Below are 16492 nucleotides of genomic sequence, written 5' to 3'. Positions count from 1 at the left end.
GAAGAGACTGAAAAGAAAAGTAGTTGAAGTAATTCTTAATCCAACAGTTTTGATTGAAGACCTTTTTAAACTTAAGTCCAAAGCCATCCTTGTTAATTTTGGATAGGACTCATTATTGTATGTTATTAATCAATACTCCAATGTTTGGATAATTATTGGAGAAAAGCAACTTATATTTTTGATAGGTGAAACATATGAAGAAAATCAAGTTTTTCGTATCCTACTCTCCTTAATGTGTAGGTTGTACTCCATTATCCACCTTTTAAGTGTTTTCCTTGTCAATTCGTTATTGGCTTGTGCTTGCCTAGATCATGATCCGGGTATTTTAATTAAAGTTTTTATTTTAGTGTCAAACCAGATTGAACCAAATAATTTGTACCCCTAGTATCGTAGCAATTATTGACCTAAAATCACTTAGGTAGTGTCTGAAAATAGGAAATTTAATTTTGATATTCAAATTTATGAATCGTAAATGATACCTATATACTTAGAATTTTCAAATTTTAATACTTGGTCATTATCATTTGAAAACTATGGAATTGATCTAATTTCATATTTTCAAATTTAAGGACATAATATTTGTGCCAATTCAGTATTTGGAAATGAATTTCAAATTGCCAAATATATCATTAGGAAATTTGGGTAAGGAACTTTTGGATCTAACTTGGATCAGAGTTAGATTAGCTATGCCCAAGCGCTCCGAAAATTTGAAAACAATAAGACAAAATATCAGAAAAAAGAACAAAATAATACAACTTTTAACTTATTTCCAAAACTAAGCGAGAGAATCTCAAATTTGTGATTTGGGTCTGTTTGCAGTTACTAACTGCGAACAGATAGCTGCACAAATGCGCAGCAACTTTCTTTCCTTCTCATTTTTCTACTTCTTAAAACCCTAGCTGTTTGAAGTTAGTAATTGCGACTAGGTCAAAAAAAGTCAAAGCTATTCTCAGTTACTAAGTGGAAACAACTAGTTTGTTTTTTTTGAGTTGTTCGCGTTTACAGTTACTAACTGCGAACAACTGTTTGATATTTTGTCTTAATGTTTGGGAATTGTACACTTACTTTTGGAAATAAGTTGAAAGTTGAATTATTTTGTTCATTTTTTTGAATTTTTGTCTTAATGTTTTTAATTTTTCACATTTTCCTTTGATCCAAAAAAATCTTTTACTGGGTCTATTTCTTCTAACTTTTGAAAAAGGTACTGCCATAGCCATTAAGCTCAAGGGATTTATTTTTTTGGAATTCTCTATCATGGGTGTGTGTTGTCGTATGTCGTATGTTGTATGTCGTATGTCTTTCCTCTTCAAATTCTGGTTATAATTTTCCTATGAGTGGTATATACTAGGTTTGATGATGATAGATTTATTTTTTGGAATTGAAAACATTGCCTCTTTAATATCATTTTCATTCCCAATGAAAAGATCAAGCTAAGAAATCTGTTCATCATTAAGCAATTGGGCCCTCTCTGAAAAAATTACATGTTGATTCGCTTCCTACTTATGATAGCAAGACCTGGAAGATTTATACTCCCTCCGTTCTTTTTTGATCTTCCACTTTGAGTTTTTCACACATATTAAGAAAAATAGAATTTTTGGATTATAGTGCGTATTATTTTAATTAAATAGTAGTGTGAAGTAATGATTGTATTGGAAGTGTGAGGTTGTAGTGGGTATTATTTTAATTAAATAGTAGTGTGAAGTAATGATTGTATTGAAAGTATGAGAGAGAAAATAATTATAAATAAAAGAAAAGGCGTACATTAAAAGAAAAGGGGGGTTTTAAGGGGTAAAAGTGGATAAAAACTTTCTAAAAATAGAAAGTATTCTAAAGTGGAAAAACTTTTGAAACTACCCGTTATAGTAATATGGAAGATCAAAAAAGAACGGAGGGAGTATCAAATCAGAATTAATTAGTTATTTAAACTCGATTAATTAGAACTAATGCAAAAGCTTAATAATTAATATTAAAGCACACTGATACTTTAATGATATAATCGGTTGCTCATTTGACTATATTATTATCATCTAAACAACTACTTTATCAGCTTTAAAATCAACTCATAATACCATTTTCACGACTCTAATCACACTCATCGGAGTCCTTATAATATCAAATTCTTAATCTAATTCCTAATACTAGTAATACCACAATTATAATTCTAAATTAATAATCATATTTTGGGTCATAAAACAAAATATATGATCAAAATTAGCAAAAAAAAAAAAAAGGAACAAGGAGTAGTATTTCCTCCGCTAAAAAAATTAGAAATTAGTTTAATTTTTCATTTTACAATTTGTTAATATTTTTCGGTCATAATAGATAATTTTTTTTATTTCATCTATATATTTAACTTATATTTTCATCTTATTTACATATTTTTTTTTAACTTTTCGTTAAATAAATATTTTTACCACTTTTACTTAATTTTTTTAATATTCTATTTTATTATACTTAAGAAATATTTGAAAGTGAAACGTGAGAATCAAGTTTGAATGGAAGTTGAAAAATGCGTCCTTAGAAAGGAAAACTTCCGTGTGTCACGGCCGCCCATGAGATTGCTTGATTAAATAGATAATACTAGTGCTTAGTAGTACTTTGAAATGACTTCTTTCACCATCAAAGAGTAGTCCCACCGCAATCGAAGAAAATACTTAACGATTTCATTCAAGTTACATGCATCATAGTCTAAAAAATAAGGCCGTACTATGTTGTGTTGATTGCCTTGTAAAGGTTTTTAAAAAAATAAATTGATATTTTTTGCGTTGTGAAGGTGTAAAAAATTGTTTTCTGAGTCATATTAAAGGATATTTTTTGGTTTCGACTGATATTTAGGCATTACGATAAACGCATCACTCCTGTTACTGTATCACTGTTTCGTTACCGCAATCGCAACCGTTGCAACGTTTTTTCTCTATATGTATTGTATCAACCTTAACGGTGTGTTTAGATGGAAGGACATAAAGGGAAATAAGACATTAAGAGAGATGAAAAATCTCTTATTTAAATAACAAAATGGAAGGGAAGGGTTTGGAGAGATTAGATAAATAATTTTGTTAATGTCTTCTTTAGAGTTGAAAAAATTTGAAGGAAATTTCTTATTTTTCCTTCTGTTTTCCTCCTAAACAGACGAAGCTACATTCCTTTTATTTTTCTTCCGTTCCTTTCTCTTTCCTCCCTTCACCTTCCCTTCTTTTTTTTTCTCTCAAATTGTTATCAAAACATAGTATAACTTTATTATTAGGCTGTTCACACTATGTTTGGATAACAACTGTTATTAGGTTGGTGCATAATAAAAAATTGTAAACCAAGCATATACAGAATTTTTACAATTATAATTGTGGAGAAAAAAGTACAAATATGCTACTCTCTACATCATTTGATTTGCCATAGAATGACATTTATCCTCGCAATATGTCATTTATCAATTAAATATTTTGTTGGGTTGATTAGTTGTCAACAATTGACATTTTCGACTTTGTTAGTTCAAGATTTGAATTTGATATTTGACAATTCAGTTTGGGATTATGAATAAACTATAACGTTACATGAAGATTTATAATTTCTTTTATAATCTTATTTATAAATTCACTTTCAGTTTCATTCATATAAAAGTATTTTATTTTATATTATATATATTATTAATTGAGAGAAAGCTAGATAATCACTATGTGCAGGGGCGAAGTCAGAATTTTAAATTAGGAAGGACCAAATTGTCGATATACTAGAAAATTATTTATAATATAAGGTGTTCAAAATTGACATGATGATCCGAAATTTACACGACATTGTTATATTTTACTTTCTTTAAACTATATATCATATCAGTAGGGAAAGAAGCAATGCCAAATTTGCAAAAAATTATATTTTCGGCCAGGGAAGTCGGGCCTTCCCGGGCCCCCATGTGGCTTTGCCCATTACTATGTTTAAGGGAAACAAGGTGGATGCACTTCTTCGGCTTTGCAATGTGAATGTAATGGCACCCCTCCACCTCCTAGCTAAGGTTCTTCAATCATCTAGCTATATTACTAGTGTCTAGTAGTACCTAGCTACTCTCTGTCCCGCTAAATTTACTCAAATGTATTTGGATGGAAAATCAAAAAATTGAGACAAAAATAAAGAATATGTAGTTGTATGAGAAATACTTCCTCCATTCGTATTTACTTGCATATAAATATTTTTTGGATATTATTTGTCAAACTGATTATATCTAAAGTTATAAATAACTAAAATAATAAAATTTGATATTATAAAAATAAGCAATAAGATGAATAAAATCATATCTTACATGACTATATTTTTTTCTCGTATGATAGCCGCAATATGCAAAATACTTCAAATAATAAATAATGCAAGTAAAAAAACGGAGGAAGTATGTGAATAAGAAGAAAAATTAAACTAGGCGCGTGACTGAGAATTAAAAAATAATATAAATTATGATTAATAAGACAAATTTAACGGGACATACTACGGAGGAAGGTGAGATAATTTCTAATCAAAAATTCCTAATCCTAATCAATCACCATAATTTGTAATCACCATAAAAAGACAAAAAGAATAATAATAAAATAAAAAAAATGAATAAATTAAAATAACAAAATTCTAATTCTATCAAATCCTACCACATAAGGGTAATTTATAGACCTCACAAATAACGGTTATTATTTACAAAGACCTTTTCAATTGTACAATTGTAGGAAATATGAGTAATGTCATTTTCTTATGATTCAATAATTGCATCACTGACCATACCTTTTATCATCAATCTTGTCTTTATAAGTGACTTGTCCTTTGATCTTCTACTCACAATGTGGTAACTTCGCAAATCATTTCATTCTTCTCTTGATTATTATGCTTTCTAAGTCCCATCCCCACAATTATCAGCATCATTACAAATCTAGTCCGTCTATTTAAATTTGTTATATTTTTTTTATATTTTTAAATATATTTTTCTACATCTCACGTGCTCTTATCTTTTTTGATTTATACAAATTTGAATTTTTATTGTTACTTTTTCTGATATCAAATCAAAACTAAAAAACTAATCACAAAAATTTATGGGAAATTCAAATAAATATATATTTATATCACTAATAGAAGTACTTACTACTATACTTTGGTATAGTTAACAACATTTAACCCATAAAACTTGGGTATGCACACCTAGAAAATCAAAACATTGTATTTACATACATTTATAATCCAAAAAGACTATTCATAGTTCCAAGTTCAAAAAAAAAAAATACATACATTTATATAGCGTACAATGTACTCCCTGATAGTAATACTACTACCCTATTTTTTTAAGTTTGCTACTGAAAATAACATATTATAAAAATAAAATACTATTCATAATAGCAAACTCAAAGATAGACTAAACACGAAATAAAAGCCCATGTAAAAAAGAGGCGGCTTTCATTTAGAAAGAATTAGGCCCCTACTTCCTAAATTGCCATAACTCATCCAAATCCCACATGGTATCCCCAGCCATGTCATTCCCTATCCAATCATTCCTCTCCACGTGGCATCCATCGAATGGAACATCAGATAATGGCATGGAAGCACTCATGTCCACGTCATAAGCACAGCTATGACCAGGCTCATGATCATCTAGTACTAAGGGACTGCTCTTACTGCTTGTTGGGTGTTGTTGATGTTGATATGACAGGCTGGCGTTTGAGTCTACTAATATTGAATTATTTGATAATATAATTTGTGATTGATTATCAGGACTTACAGATATTATTTCATCATCACTTGAATTTTGTTCTATTTTTTCAACTAGTCTTGGCATGTAAAAACATCTTATTGCATCTATGAAACTTTGGCTATTGGATTCCATGTTTAATTGTCTTGCTTGTTTTTGCACCCGTGTTCGCCAATAGTTTTTAATCTCGTTGTCTGTTCTTCCTGGTAGGTGCGCCGCTATTTTCGACCATCTGTTATGCATCGGATTAGTGTATAGATCAGATTAAGAATAACATGTTGTAGTTTGATATCATAATCATAGTGTAAAAATAAGGTTGTATGATATTGTAAATATTTTTAAAGTTTACTAAACTAGTATTACCCGCATCCTCTAAAAAGTGTGAAAAAAAAGCATTTTTGGCGGTTACTACAAATAAAGAGTCAAAAACAATAGTAAAGGCAAAGACTTAAGTACGTACTCCCCCGTCTCTCTCCCCTACATTTGCTATAAATTTTATTTTTGTGTGTAATATTCATACTTTCTCCATTCTAAAATACTCGTAGTCAAATGTGACATATTATGTGAGAAAATATTATTATCAATAATAAGTATTATAGAATAGAGGAAGTAGATACTTTACTTATTTGCTAGAGTAATTCCTTTTCTTGGAAATGCTCCATTTCCTTTTTTTAATACTCATCAAGTTGCAAATTGAAATTCAAAAGGACATATGAGTTCTATATTCTCTCATAAGTTTGCTATATTTCTATTTTTAATCATAATTCAAATGTTCTATTTTTAATCATAATTTAAATGTTCTTTTTAATTTTAATATACACATTTAAATTTACATTAAGCCAAGTATTTCTTGCACAATAAATCACATTTTTTTAACTCACATTTATTTTTTGTTGATTAGCTCAAATTTTATAATGATAGCAAATGTCATGGGACAGAGCCGAAAGCAGAGTATTTTATTATAATGATGATATGGAATATAAATAGTAGTAGTACACGTTTTTGCTCTCTAAAATACTGTGAGACGTAGATGTAGCATCACAAATTCACAATGTATGCTTTGAGGTGAGTTGGATCCTTCACATCCTCTATAGTCTACTAAATAGATTAGGACACTGATTGACATATACTTCCTCTGTTTTAAAATACTCGCTACATTAGACTTAGGAATACTATTTATCGTTCAAGCTTAATTTATATATAACAACTAATGTATAAGAAGAAATATAGTCAAGTGGGATCTTGTTTGAATCGTCTGATCACGTAGTTTCATATTATTAAATTTTTATAATTTCTAGCTAAGTGTAGTTTAAGATATAAATGATCAAAATTGTGCATTGAATTGCGTAAAAAGTAAAATGTAACAAGTATAATGGAACGGAAGTACATGTTACATGTATGTACAATATATTCTACAAGTACTGTATTTCACATTCATCTTTAAATGAATAACTAAAGCTAAGGTTATACTTCCTCCGATTTGAAATACTCGTTATATTATGATTCTTGACACTATTCATCATTCAAGCTTATTTCATATATTGCGGTTAATGTACTGTAACAAAAAATATAGACAAATGAGATTTTGTTTGAATCGTCTAATCGCATACTTTCATAATATTAAACTTTTGTAATTTTTAAATGTGTATATTTTAATATATAAATAATCAAAATATCACATTGAATTGCGTAAATAGTCAAATGTAACAAGTATAATGAAACTGAGGAAGTATAATTAAGGTAAAAAAATATTACCATGCAATTATTTATCAAATCACCTATTTTTCAGTCAGGGATATTAATTTATTAAAATAAATAAATAAAATTATAGGAGTAATTATATTATATTAATATTATGTTATCATTTTATATATTAAAAGCCGTAAAATTTATCTCGTGAGGCATCACCATATTAATTTAATTAGGTTTTTCAATGTAATTATCTTTAACTATATTCAATAAAATATAAACCAAACCATTTAAATGATTTTAAGTTTAAACATCTACATTACTTCTATTCCATTATACTTGTCAGCACTTTACTGTATTAAGTAATCCAATGCACATAGATTATTAATATCTTGAGATACCAAAAAATAATTGTGTAACAAATATTTCAAAAAGAAGATAGTAATTAGGAAAAATAATAAATTGGTATATCGACTATATATATTTTATATATTTTTATTCAACTTTTTTCTTATTAAAATCTTATATTAATGTTATTTAAGTATTTCAAGAATCAATGTTGTTTTGTAAACCAATTTAGATGTCCCATTTGTTTGGGCACGGTTATTAAAAATGGTGTGGGGTCCATTAAAAAGGGTAAGTAAGTAAAGGGTAAGTATTGAAGAGTAGTTGGGTAAGTAAGGTATATGGGATATATTCGTAATTAAAGGATATTTAGGTAAAAAAAGATTGACAAAAATAGAAATGAGACAACTAAAAAGACTTTACCAAATAAGGAAATAGGACAACTAAATTGGTTCGAAGGGAGTATTAAATAAAATACAAAGAGAAAAGATTAAAGAAAGGATTAAACCATATTTAACCATATAGAAGTATGTCACACATGCATGTCATTAATTATTAAAAAATACATTAATAGAAATCAATAATAGTAAAAATTAAGAGTTTGATTAATTGATTTTATAAGTAAATACTACATACCTGTTACCCCACTTAGAATGGAGTTCGAGGATTAACAGTTGTTCTTGTGGGCTAAGATTTCCACGCTTAATATCTGGTTTTAAATAATTAAGCCATCTTAATCTGCAACTTTTCCCTGTTCTTTTCAATCCTAACCATCACAATATAATACAATATTATTTACTTCATTAATCATATCAAATCAATTACCAATTAATCTTAAATCAAACCCGGTATATCCCGCTTATAATATATATAAAAGCAACTATGATCAAGGTCTTTACCCTTATTCAGGTCTATTAGAGTATACGTTAGAGTATATAACATATCCGAAACCTCAACTATCAACTTAAGCTTTTAGTTTAATTGGTCCTTCGACATGATATCATGATATCAGAGTTAATGTGACAAGAGGTCACGGGTTCAAACATCTACCACCTCTTATTCAACTTGTTCAACTTGTTCAAAGGACTCTAATGTTAGGAGGACGTGTTAGAGTATATAACATATCTTAGAGCCTCAACCATCAGCTTAAGCTTTTGATTAAGTATGTTTTTTGACATTATACAACAGATCCCGACATGATATCAAAGCCAACGAAGAAGAGGTTATGGGTTCGAATATCAACTACAAATATAATAAATTTTAAAAATTTACCAGCAGATTTAGCCAAAAGATTCCAGCGACCTTCACCATGACATGCAACATAATGAATGAGTAAAGTATCTTCTTCAAGTGTCCATGGCCCTCTCCTTAATTCTTGTTCTTCTTGTTGATGATGATTCTTATGATCTGTTTGGATTTCATTGTTTGTATTATTACAACTACTTTCTGTTTTCATTTGGGTATGTGGGAATTGGGACTTGGGACTTAAGGCTGGTTTTTTTAGACTTGTGTTGTGTTGTTGATTAAAAGGAGTGATATATTGTTTGTGACAGTCCATTTGGCATTTATAAAGTGAGAAGATTATTATTTTAGCTTTGAAAAGTACAAGTTTGTGTCACATGCTTTATAACCTTGTTTTTTTAAAAAAAAAAAAATTTTTTTTAATTATTTGTTCTAAAAATAGAACAATTGTTTTTCTTTTGTGTATTTGTAGTTTCATTAATTTGGTTATTGGAATCAGAATATAAACATATAGTAAAGTAATTATAACTTAATTGTTAATGCTTCATCTCTTTGAGTTTATCCTCTTTAGTCATTTTATGTAAAAGTTTTTTTAGTTAAATGGGATAAATTTTAAAAAATAATTTGAATAATTAACTAATTTTCATTTGAAAAGTAAGCTTGCTGGTAATCACACTAATCAACATTTTAACATTCTCCTTAAAAGCTCTTATAAATGTAAAAGAAAATATAACAATTTTATTGAGATAAATACTATTATAAAAAATCTATAATGCGTAGACTAGTTAATTATAAAACAAAATAATGATTATGAATAAGATTTAAATGAATAATTATAATTATATAAAATTTATAATTATGGTTTTTTATTTTTGAAATATAAAAGTATTATTGTAATTTATGAACTCCAAATTATTATAATGATTATTAAACTATGATTGATGGCATAAGGTTGTGAATTTTCGATTATAAGTAAAGAAATAAATATTGTTATGATCATTAAGTTATGAATAAAATTAATAAGGGGCGTTTAGTTCGGACAAGGGAATTGAAATGGAATGAGGAAAGGGAATGAAGGAGAAAGGAATGAATTCCCTTAATTTAGCCTAGTCGTTTGGCTGTGTTCAGGAAACGGAATGAACTGATCATTGATTCCCTTTGTAATTGTTTGGTTCAAGTTAAGGAATCAAATTATGATTTTTTAAATTCTTTTATATTTTTTCCAAAAATAACTAGTTATTATATGATAAACTTGAAAAACTTATTTTTAAAAAAAACATAACTCTAAATAATATCTTTCTAGCTCGATTGATTACAAATAATCACTTATTTCTAGATCAAAATACATACCAAAAGTGTTCTAGTCCTTTCAAAATCATTCATGCAACCACAACATAAGATCTAAGCATTACTATTTCCTCCAAGAAGACTCTTAACATAAGCACTTTTCAAAGCGTCGGGACACTTTGAAAATATCAGAAGCTTGTTTGGTTGTGCGGTTAGAATGTTAGCCACTTCAAAAACTTGGTTAGGAGTTACACCTTCTAAATTGAAAGAGAGTAGTTCCTCTAACACTTGCTCAGTCTTTTCAACTATTTTTTGCTCACGATCATCAGTGCGTGCCATCACATTTGCCATAGTGGAAAGATGAACATTCATGTCTTTCATGAATGCTTGTAAGCTAGCCAATTCATTAGAACTACCTTCACCACCATTTCCTCTCTTACTTCTTTTAGAAGTTTTTTCAGTCTTCATCTTTTTTGCAGGAGGAGAAGTAACAGTTTGAGTGGCATTACCACTAGCAGCAACTCCCTCATCATCACTTGAATCAAGTGTAACCTGTGGAGGGGCAACATTTTGCAAATTCTTGATTGCTTCAACATAATCTTCAGCTGGTTTTCCAGTAGCATAATCCTTGCCATAAACATTCATGAGTTCATGAAAGTGCGGAAATGAAACTCCAAACAAGTTTTTGCAATTCGGATGATTCTGAAAAACAAAAAAATGCTCAAAATGATCAAATATACAACATCATCAAACAATCTCAAACATAATTAAAATGACCTTACAAAGGTTGTCATACCTTGCAAAACTCGTCATAAACAGCCCGGTACACAGAAACCATTTTTTTTTCATCATCCCAAACGAATCCACTTGTATTTAACATTTGAGAAATAGCCCTAAACTTGGCTCCAAGTGTCTTAAGTTGAGAATCAATGTGTGGCAGAGCCTTCAAACCACAACCAGGAAGAGCCTTACCTATGACCTCCTCTAAGCAAACCATGTAGTCGCTTCTGAATCCATTATCACACCTCCAGTGAGGATCAATAGCTAGCTCTGACAATGCTTCCACAAGAACTTTATCTTCTTGAGCAGTCCAAAATCGTTTGTTTTTTCCCCTTCCACCTCCACTTACACTACTTTCATCCATCCTCTATAACATTTGAACCATATTGATCATAGTAAAAACAAAATTGCACATATATAAAAATGAAATTAACCAAGAAATATTCAATACAAGTAAACAAAGGAAATTTTCCTCAAGTCCAATATAAGTAAAAAAAAAATCAAGCATGAAATAAACATACAAGTCTCAAGTTCAAATACAAGAAACAATTTTTTTTAATAAAAAAGAATAACATCACAAAGTAAGTCTGCGGTGTCTAGCCCTCCAATCATCGAACATATATTGGGCCATTGTATTTCGAAAATTCGTCCATGGATCGGTTACAGCAATGGAGGTTATGTACTCCACATCATCTTCCTCATTATCATCACCATCATTATCATCACTATCATTTTCCTCAAACAAGTCCTTATCATCAAATTCTGCAAGCATGTATCTCTTTACCAAATTATGTAATAAGGCACAAGCAAGTACAATTCGACCATGTGTTTGTAAACTAAACCAAGAAGGACTTCTAAGAATCCCCCATCTTCCCTTGAGTAACCCAAAGCATCTCTCAATCACATTTCTAACTTTTGCATGCCTTAAGTTAAAATATTCTTCGGCGGTTTGAGGTTGTTGGGGGCCATTATTCCATTCTCTAAGATGATAAAGATGCCCTCTATATGGTGCAAGGAATCCTTCTCCATTAGTATATCCTCCATCACATAGATAATAACAACCTTGACAAATTAAAAAAAAATATTACTCTCTTACTAAGTTAATCTCAAATAAAATCTATTACGTCAATCAAATTACCTTTTGGAACTTTTAACCCATTAGGCCTAGAAATAGCATCTCGAAGAATCCGACCATCGTGTGTCGATCCCTCCCAACCAGGTAAGACATATATAAATTCCATCTCGGGTGAACATACTCCTAATACATTCATAGCAAGGGTACCTTTTCTAGTCCGATATTTGGATCGATCTTCACAAGGAACATTCACTAGAATCATTGTACCATCAAGGGCACCTAATGAGTTCTACAAAACAAACAATATCACTTTAAATTATGTAATAGTCTCTCTATTATCTCAAATTAAAGTGTTGGTTTTTATTTACCTTGAAATATTTCCATCTTTCATCGTTGCAATCCTCTTGTATTGGTGTTGGTTTCTTAAGAAGAATAGCATGTAACTTTAAGATTGTTAACAAACAAGCATGAAATTGTCTACTAATAGTTTCACCACTTCTATAAAAATGTGCACCCATCATTCTATTTTTCTTATGGTGAGCTAATGTGTATAAGAAACCCGCAACCATCTCTTCCAAACATGTGTTTTTTGTTTCATTTAATCCACCAATATCTCTAACCATCTCTAAAAGCACATCAAATGTGTATCGATTTATACGAATATAGTTCCTACACAAAGTGTCACTTTCTCTAATCATTCTATTCAAGTTGTGTAATCTCATTTTTCTCCTAGTTTTTTTATCAAGCTTAAGATAATGGAAATCATATATAGTTTTTCTCATCGAGTACAACATCAAATGTAGCAACACAACACAATTAATCATAGTAATTATGAACCGAATACAGTCCCAATTTCTCTTCCTTTTCAAAGAAGTACCAATGCTAGCCATTTTCTGTAGAAATGAACATCAATAAGAACATCAATAAGAACTATGTAGAACAACCCAGAAAAGGCGAAAAGGCGATATTTACCCATCACAATATAATCAAGCAACAAAATTATGTAGAACAACTTGAACTCAATTACAATTAATCCAACTTAACTATGTAGAACAACAAAACTATGTAGAACAACCCAGAAATTCAATTAATCCCAGAAATCCAGAGATTAGGAACAGAGATTAGGAAGAGAGATTAGGAACAGAAATCTTCGATGCAAGTTCATTCACTCGAACAGAAATTACATTTGACTCAGAGATTAGGAACAATTCAACAATTCAAATGCTAGTATAAGTCATAAAAACAACAAGAACAATGGCGGTTGAACAAGAACGCAGCAGAACCGAAATTACAACAAGAACCGAAAACGCAGGCTTTCATCAATGGCGGTAGAACAGAGATTCATCAAGAACACGAATATGAATTCCAATCCATCAAAAAAGCAGCAGAAATTAGGAAAAAGAGTGAAGAGAAAAGAGATTCAAATCAGCAAGAATAACTTACATTTGACAATGGCGGCAATAAAATCGAGATTGAAAAGAAGAATGCTACGAACAATGGCGGCAGGCCCAACAGCTTGAGGAAGGAGGTGTGAGGAAGAGATGAGAACTTGAGGGAGGAGGTGCAGCAGCAGCGTACGTAGCGTTTGAGAGGAGAGGGTGATGAATGAAGGGGGGAATGGAATGGGAAAGTGACGGGGGGAATCAGGGTATAATAGTTTGGGGTAAACCCAAAACTAAAATGGGGGAAAGGGAATGATTGAAACTGGGAACCAAACAATAACAAAGGGAATGGGGTATTTCCATTCCCTTTCCCTTTGATTATTACCCCCAACCAAACGCCCCCTAATATTAAATAAGATAAAAAAATAAGTTATAAACTATGATTATATATATTAGCTTTGATTATGACTTATGAAGTATGGTTATTATTGGTTATTCTCACAGTACTTTTGAGTTTGTATCATAACAATTAAAAAATTTAATTTTCACATATTTAAGTCTTATTGTGCAAATTAAAAAGGATAGAGATAATACTTATTTGCAATTAAACTTATGATTCTTGAATTATTTATCAACTACCCAAAATAATTATGATTAGTTAACTATATAATTATTATTATTAATCAATTATGAACTATAGTAAGCAATATTTTTTATCTTTTTTATTTTTATGCTAATGGTCCAGCTTGTACGCTAAGATGTAGACTCGCGAGTTCAACTTCATTCATTCTCACTCGTTACATGAATCTCTCTATATGTACATCTTTCTCGAATTGGGATACTTTTTTGCCGCATCCTTCTTTATGGGTATATGTTGCTGTCTTTCTTTCTTTTTCAGAGTCTGATCATAGTTTTTAAGAGCGAAATACACTGAATATGATGATAATGAAACTATGAATACAACTATAGTGATAATAATCTATGAGAATCAATTCCATAATTAATTAACTTTGATTATGATGATCTATTATTCTAAATAAATATGATTACTAGCTAGGCTTTGATAATTATTACTTAATTCTATTATTTATAGAATCAATGAAGTATGCAATATGAAACATGTTATAATGATAAAAGAATTACTTTTATGTTACATTGTTACTATTTTTTCATGTCAACATTTATTCAATTTTATTAAATTAAGAGTATTAGATTTTATTTCAGTTGAAGAATAAATAATACCTTTTTAAATAAAATTATGAGTTCAATTCTCATTAGCTAATTATCTCATTTCCTCGCCCTATTATTAATTATAGATATTAAATAAATATGTGTCTTTGATCTTAATTGGAATTCACAAATAACAGAGAATTCTAAGACGAGGTTTAAAAGTTTCCATTCTGTCGAAGAATTGTGAGTACAAGTATCAAAAAACAGAGACAAACTACAACCTAGGAATTACAAGTCAGTCAGTGTTAGTTGCTGCCCATCAATTAATTGTCCCTAGGATCGGAACAGCTGAATACTTTTCATTTCATCACAAACAATATTTAATTAAATTATCCTCCATCATGGGCAGCTCAGTTGGTTGTATGAGATCTTACCACGTGACTTTAACCACCAGCTTATTAAGATTATAATTAAGTTGGTTTTTTGACGTGATATTAAAAGCCAATATGATAAGAAGTCACGGTTTCGAATTTAACCGTCTGTCAATAAAAGTGTAATATTTAGCGCTTAGATATGAAGAGGGTATGTGTCGCATCTATTGTTTTAGCCCAAAGGGCTATCGTGTGAACGGACATATTAGAGTATATATATAACATATATTGGAACCTCAACCATCAATTTAACATTGGAAAAATTACTGTGAATAATACAAACTTTCACTGAATTCGCTTCAATAATATCGGCTTTTGACTAACCATGAATGATATCAACTTACAAGTTGTTTGCCTAAAATAACACGAACTTTTATTTGTAGTATTTTATCTGACTAAAAAACAAAGACAAATTAATGGTTAAATAAAGGCCGGTATTATTTTTTTAGGAATACACGCCCCTAAGTGGTATAATTCGTGGTTAATCAAAAATTAGTATTATTGTAATGAAATAAGTAAAAGTTTGTATTATTCATGATAATTTTTTCTTTTAACATTTTAATTGAATTGGTTTGTTGTAAGGATCTTCATTTCACGCATGTTTGAGTTTGAATCAAGAAAGAGACATTTGTTTTATTTATAGTTCTTGGGCTCTACCTGTCAGTATTCAAAAGCAGTTTAATCGTTTGTAGATCTTTATCGACTAGAATCACAAATGGAGAGTTTACCTAATACATAGTTGGAATGGGTAGTGACGGAGGATTCCAAAAGAAGCATGGTTATGGATGCCGCCCTTTAATACAAACCCAGGTAGAACACGTTGTTAATATACAATGATTTAGTAATTTGTGCAGTCAAACACGTCTCTTTTGCATGTGGACTGTGGTTATGAGGAAGCTAACACAAGAAAATGGACCAGAGAAAAAGTGGGAATCATTCTCCACATACTTCTAAACTAATTAGCGACTATAAAAGAGTAGAATATTTTAGTTTGTCAAGGAACTTAAATTATTTTTCTTTAGTCTTATTTATTTACTACGGTCCAATTTTAGCTACAAATGTTGACAATTTTAATAGATTAACATCAAATTCAACTTGTACTACGTATCGTTTTGGTTCGATTATGGAGTGTTTGGTAATTGACTATTGGTGGTTGGCTTTTTAGTTGGCTTGTTTGATTAGCTGAAAATGTTGTTTGTTGGCTGAAAATATTGGTTGTTTTTGTTGGCATTTAAGCTAGCTGAAAAGGCCAACTGTTTGTGGAGATGTTTGGCTGTTTATTAGAGAAAAAAAGGGTCAACAAGTCAAAAGCCAATCAAAAAAACTAGCTGGAGCAGTTTTTTCATTTCGACTTAAAAATTAACTTTTCAGCTGCTTTAAAAGC

At 30.0% G+C, this 16492-nt stretch overlaps 2 protein-coding genes across 2 annotated transcripts; both read right to left on the bottom strand.

The window, feature by feature from the left end:
* Positions 1 to 5054: 5054 nt before the first annotated feature.
* LOC130808904 (transcription factor MYB62-like) lies at positions 5055 to 9298 on the bottom strand. The gene is made up of 3 exons (XM_057674456.1): positions 9014 to 9298; positions 8378 to 8507; positions 5055 to 5939 (listed from the first exon to the last, which is right to left on the bottom strand). Exons 1-3 carry the CDS (start codon positions 9195 to 9197, stop codon positions 5438 to 5440), a joined length of 816 nt encoding a protein of 271 aa, XP_057530439.1. The 5' UTR covers positions 9198 to 9298; the 3' UTR covers positions 5055 to 5437.
* Positions 9299 to 10384: 1086 nt separating this feature from the next.
* LOC130808528 (uncharacterized) lies at positions 10385 to 13015 on the bottom strand. Its single transcript, XM_057673992.1, has 6 exons — positions 12494 to 13015; positions 12189 to 12414; positions 11762 to 12112; positions 11502 to 11575; positions 11067 to 11417; positions 10385 to 10972 (listed from the first exon to the last, which is right to left on the bottom strand). The coding sequence occupies exons 1-6, from the start codon at positions 13013 to 13015 to the stop codon at positions 10385 to 10387; spliced, it is 2112 nt and encodes a 703-aa protein (XP_057529975.1).
* Positions 13016 to 16492: the final 3477 nt, after the last annotated feature.

Source organism: Amaranthus tricolor, chromosome 3, assembly GCF_026212465.1.
Source record: "Amaranthus tricolor cultivar Red isolate AtriRed21 chromosome 3, ASM2621246v1, whole genome shotgun sequence".
Taxonomy (NCBI): Eukaryota; Viridiplantae; Streptophyta; class Magnoliopsida; order Caryophyllales; family Amaranthaceae; genus Amaranthus; species Amaranthus tricolor.
This window is presented reverse-complemented; position numbering and strand designations above follow the sequence as displayed.

What these genes read in the sequence shown, in the direction of transcription:
- LOC130808528 (XM_057673992.1), bottom strand. Translation starts at nt 13,015, where the DNA reads ATGGCTAGCATTGGTACTTCTTTGAAAAGGAAGAGAAATTGGGACTGT. An exon ending in AAAGATGGAAATATTTCAAG is followed by an intron (nt 12,415 to 12,493) that starts GTAAATAAAAAC and finishes TTTGTTTTGTAG; the next exon opens with AACTCATTAGGTGCCCTTGA. An exon ending in TGGGTTAAAAGTTCCAAAAG is followed by an intron (nt 12,113 to 12,188) that starts GTAATTTGATTG and finishes TAATTTGTCAAG; the next exon opens with GTTGTTATTATCTATGTGAT.
- LOC130808904 (XM_057674456.1), bottom strand. Translation starts at nt 9,197, where the DNA reads ATGAAAACAGAAAGTAGTTGTAATAATACAAACAATGAAATCCAAACA. An exon ending in TCTTTTGGCTAAATCTGCTG is followed by an intron (nt 8,508 to 9,013) that starts GTAAATTTTTAA and finishes TGTGATGGTTAG; the next exon opens with GATTGAAAAGAACAGGGAAA. An exon ending in CATTCTAAGTGGGGTAACAG is followed by an intron (nt 5,940 to 8,377) that starts GTATGTAGTATT and finishes GATGCATAACAG; the next exon opens with ATGGTCGAAAATAGCGGCGC.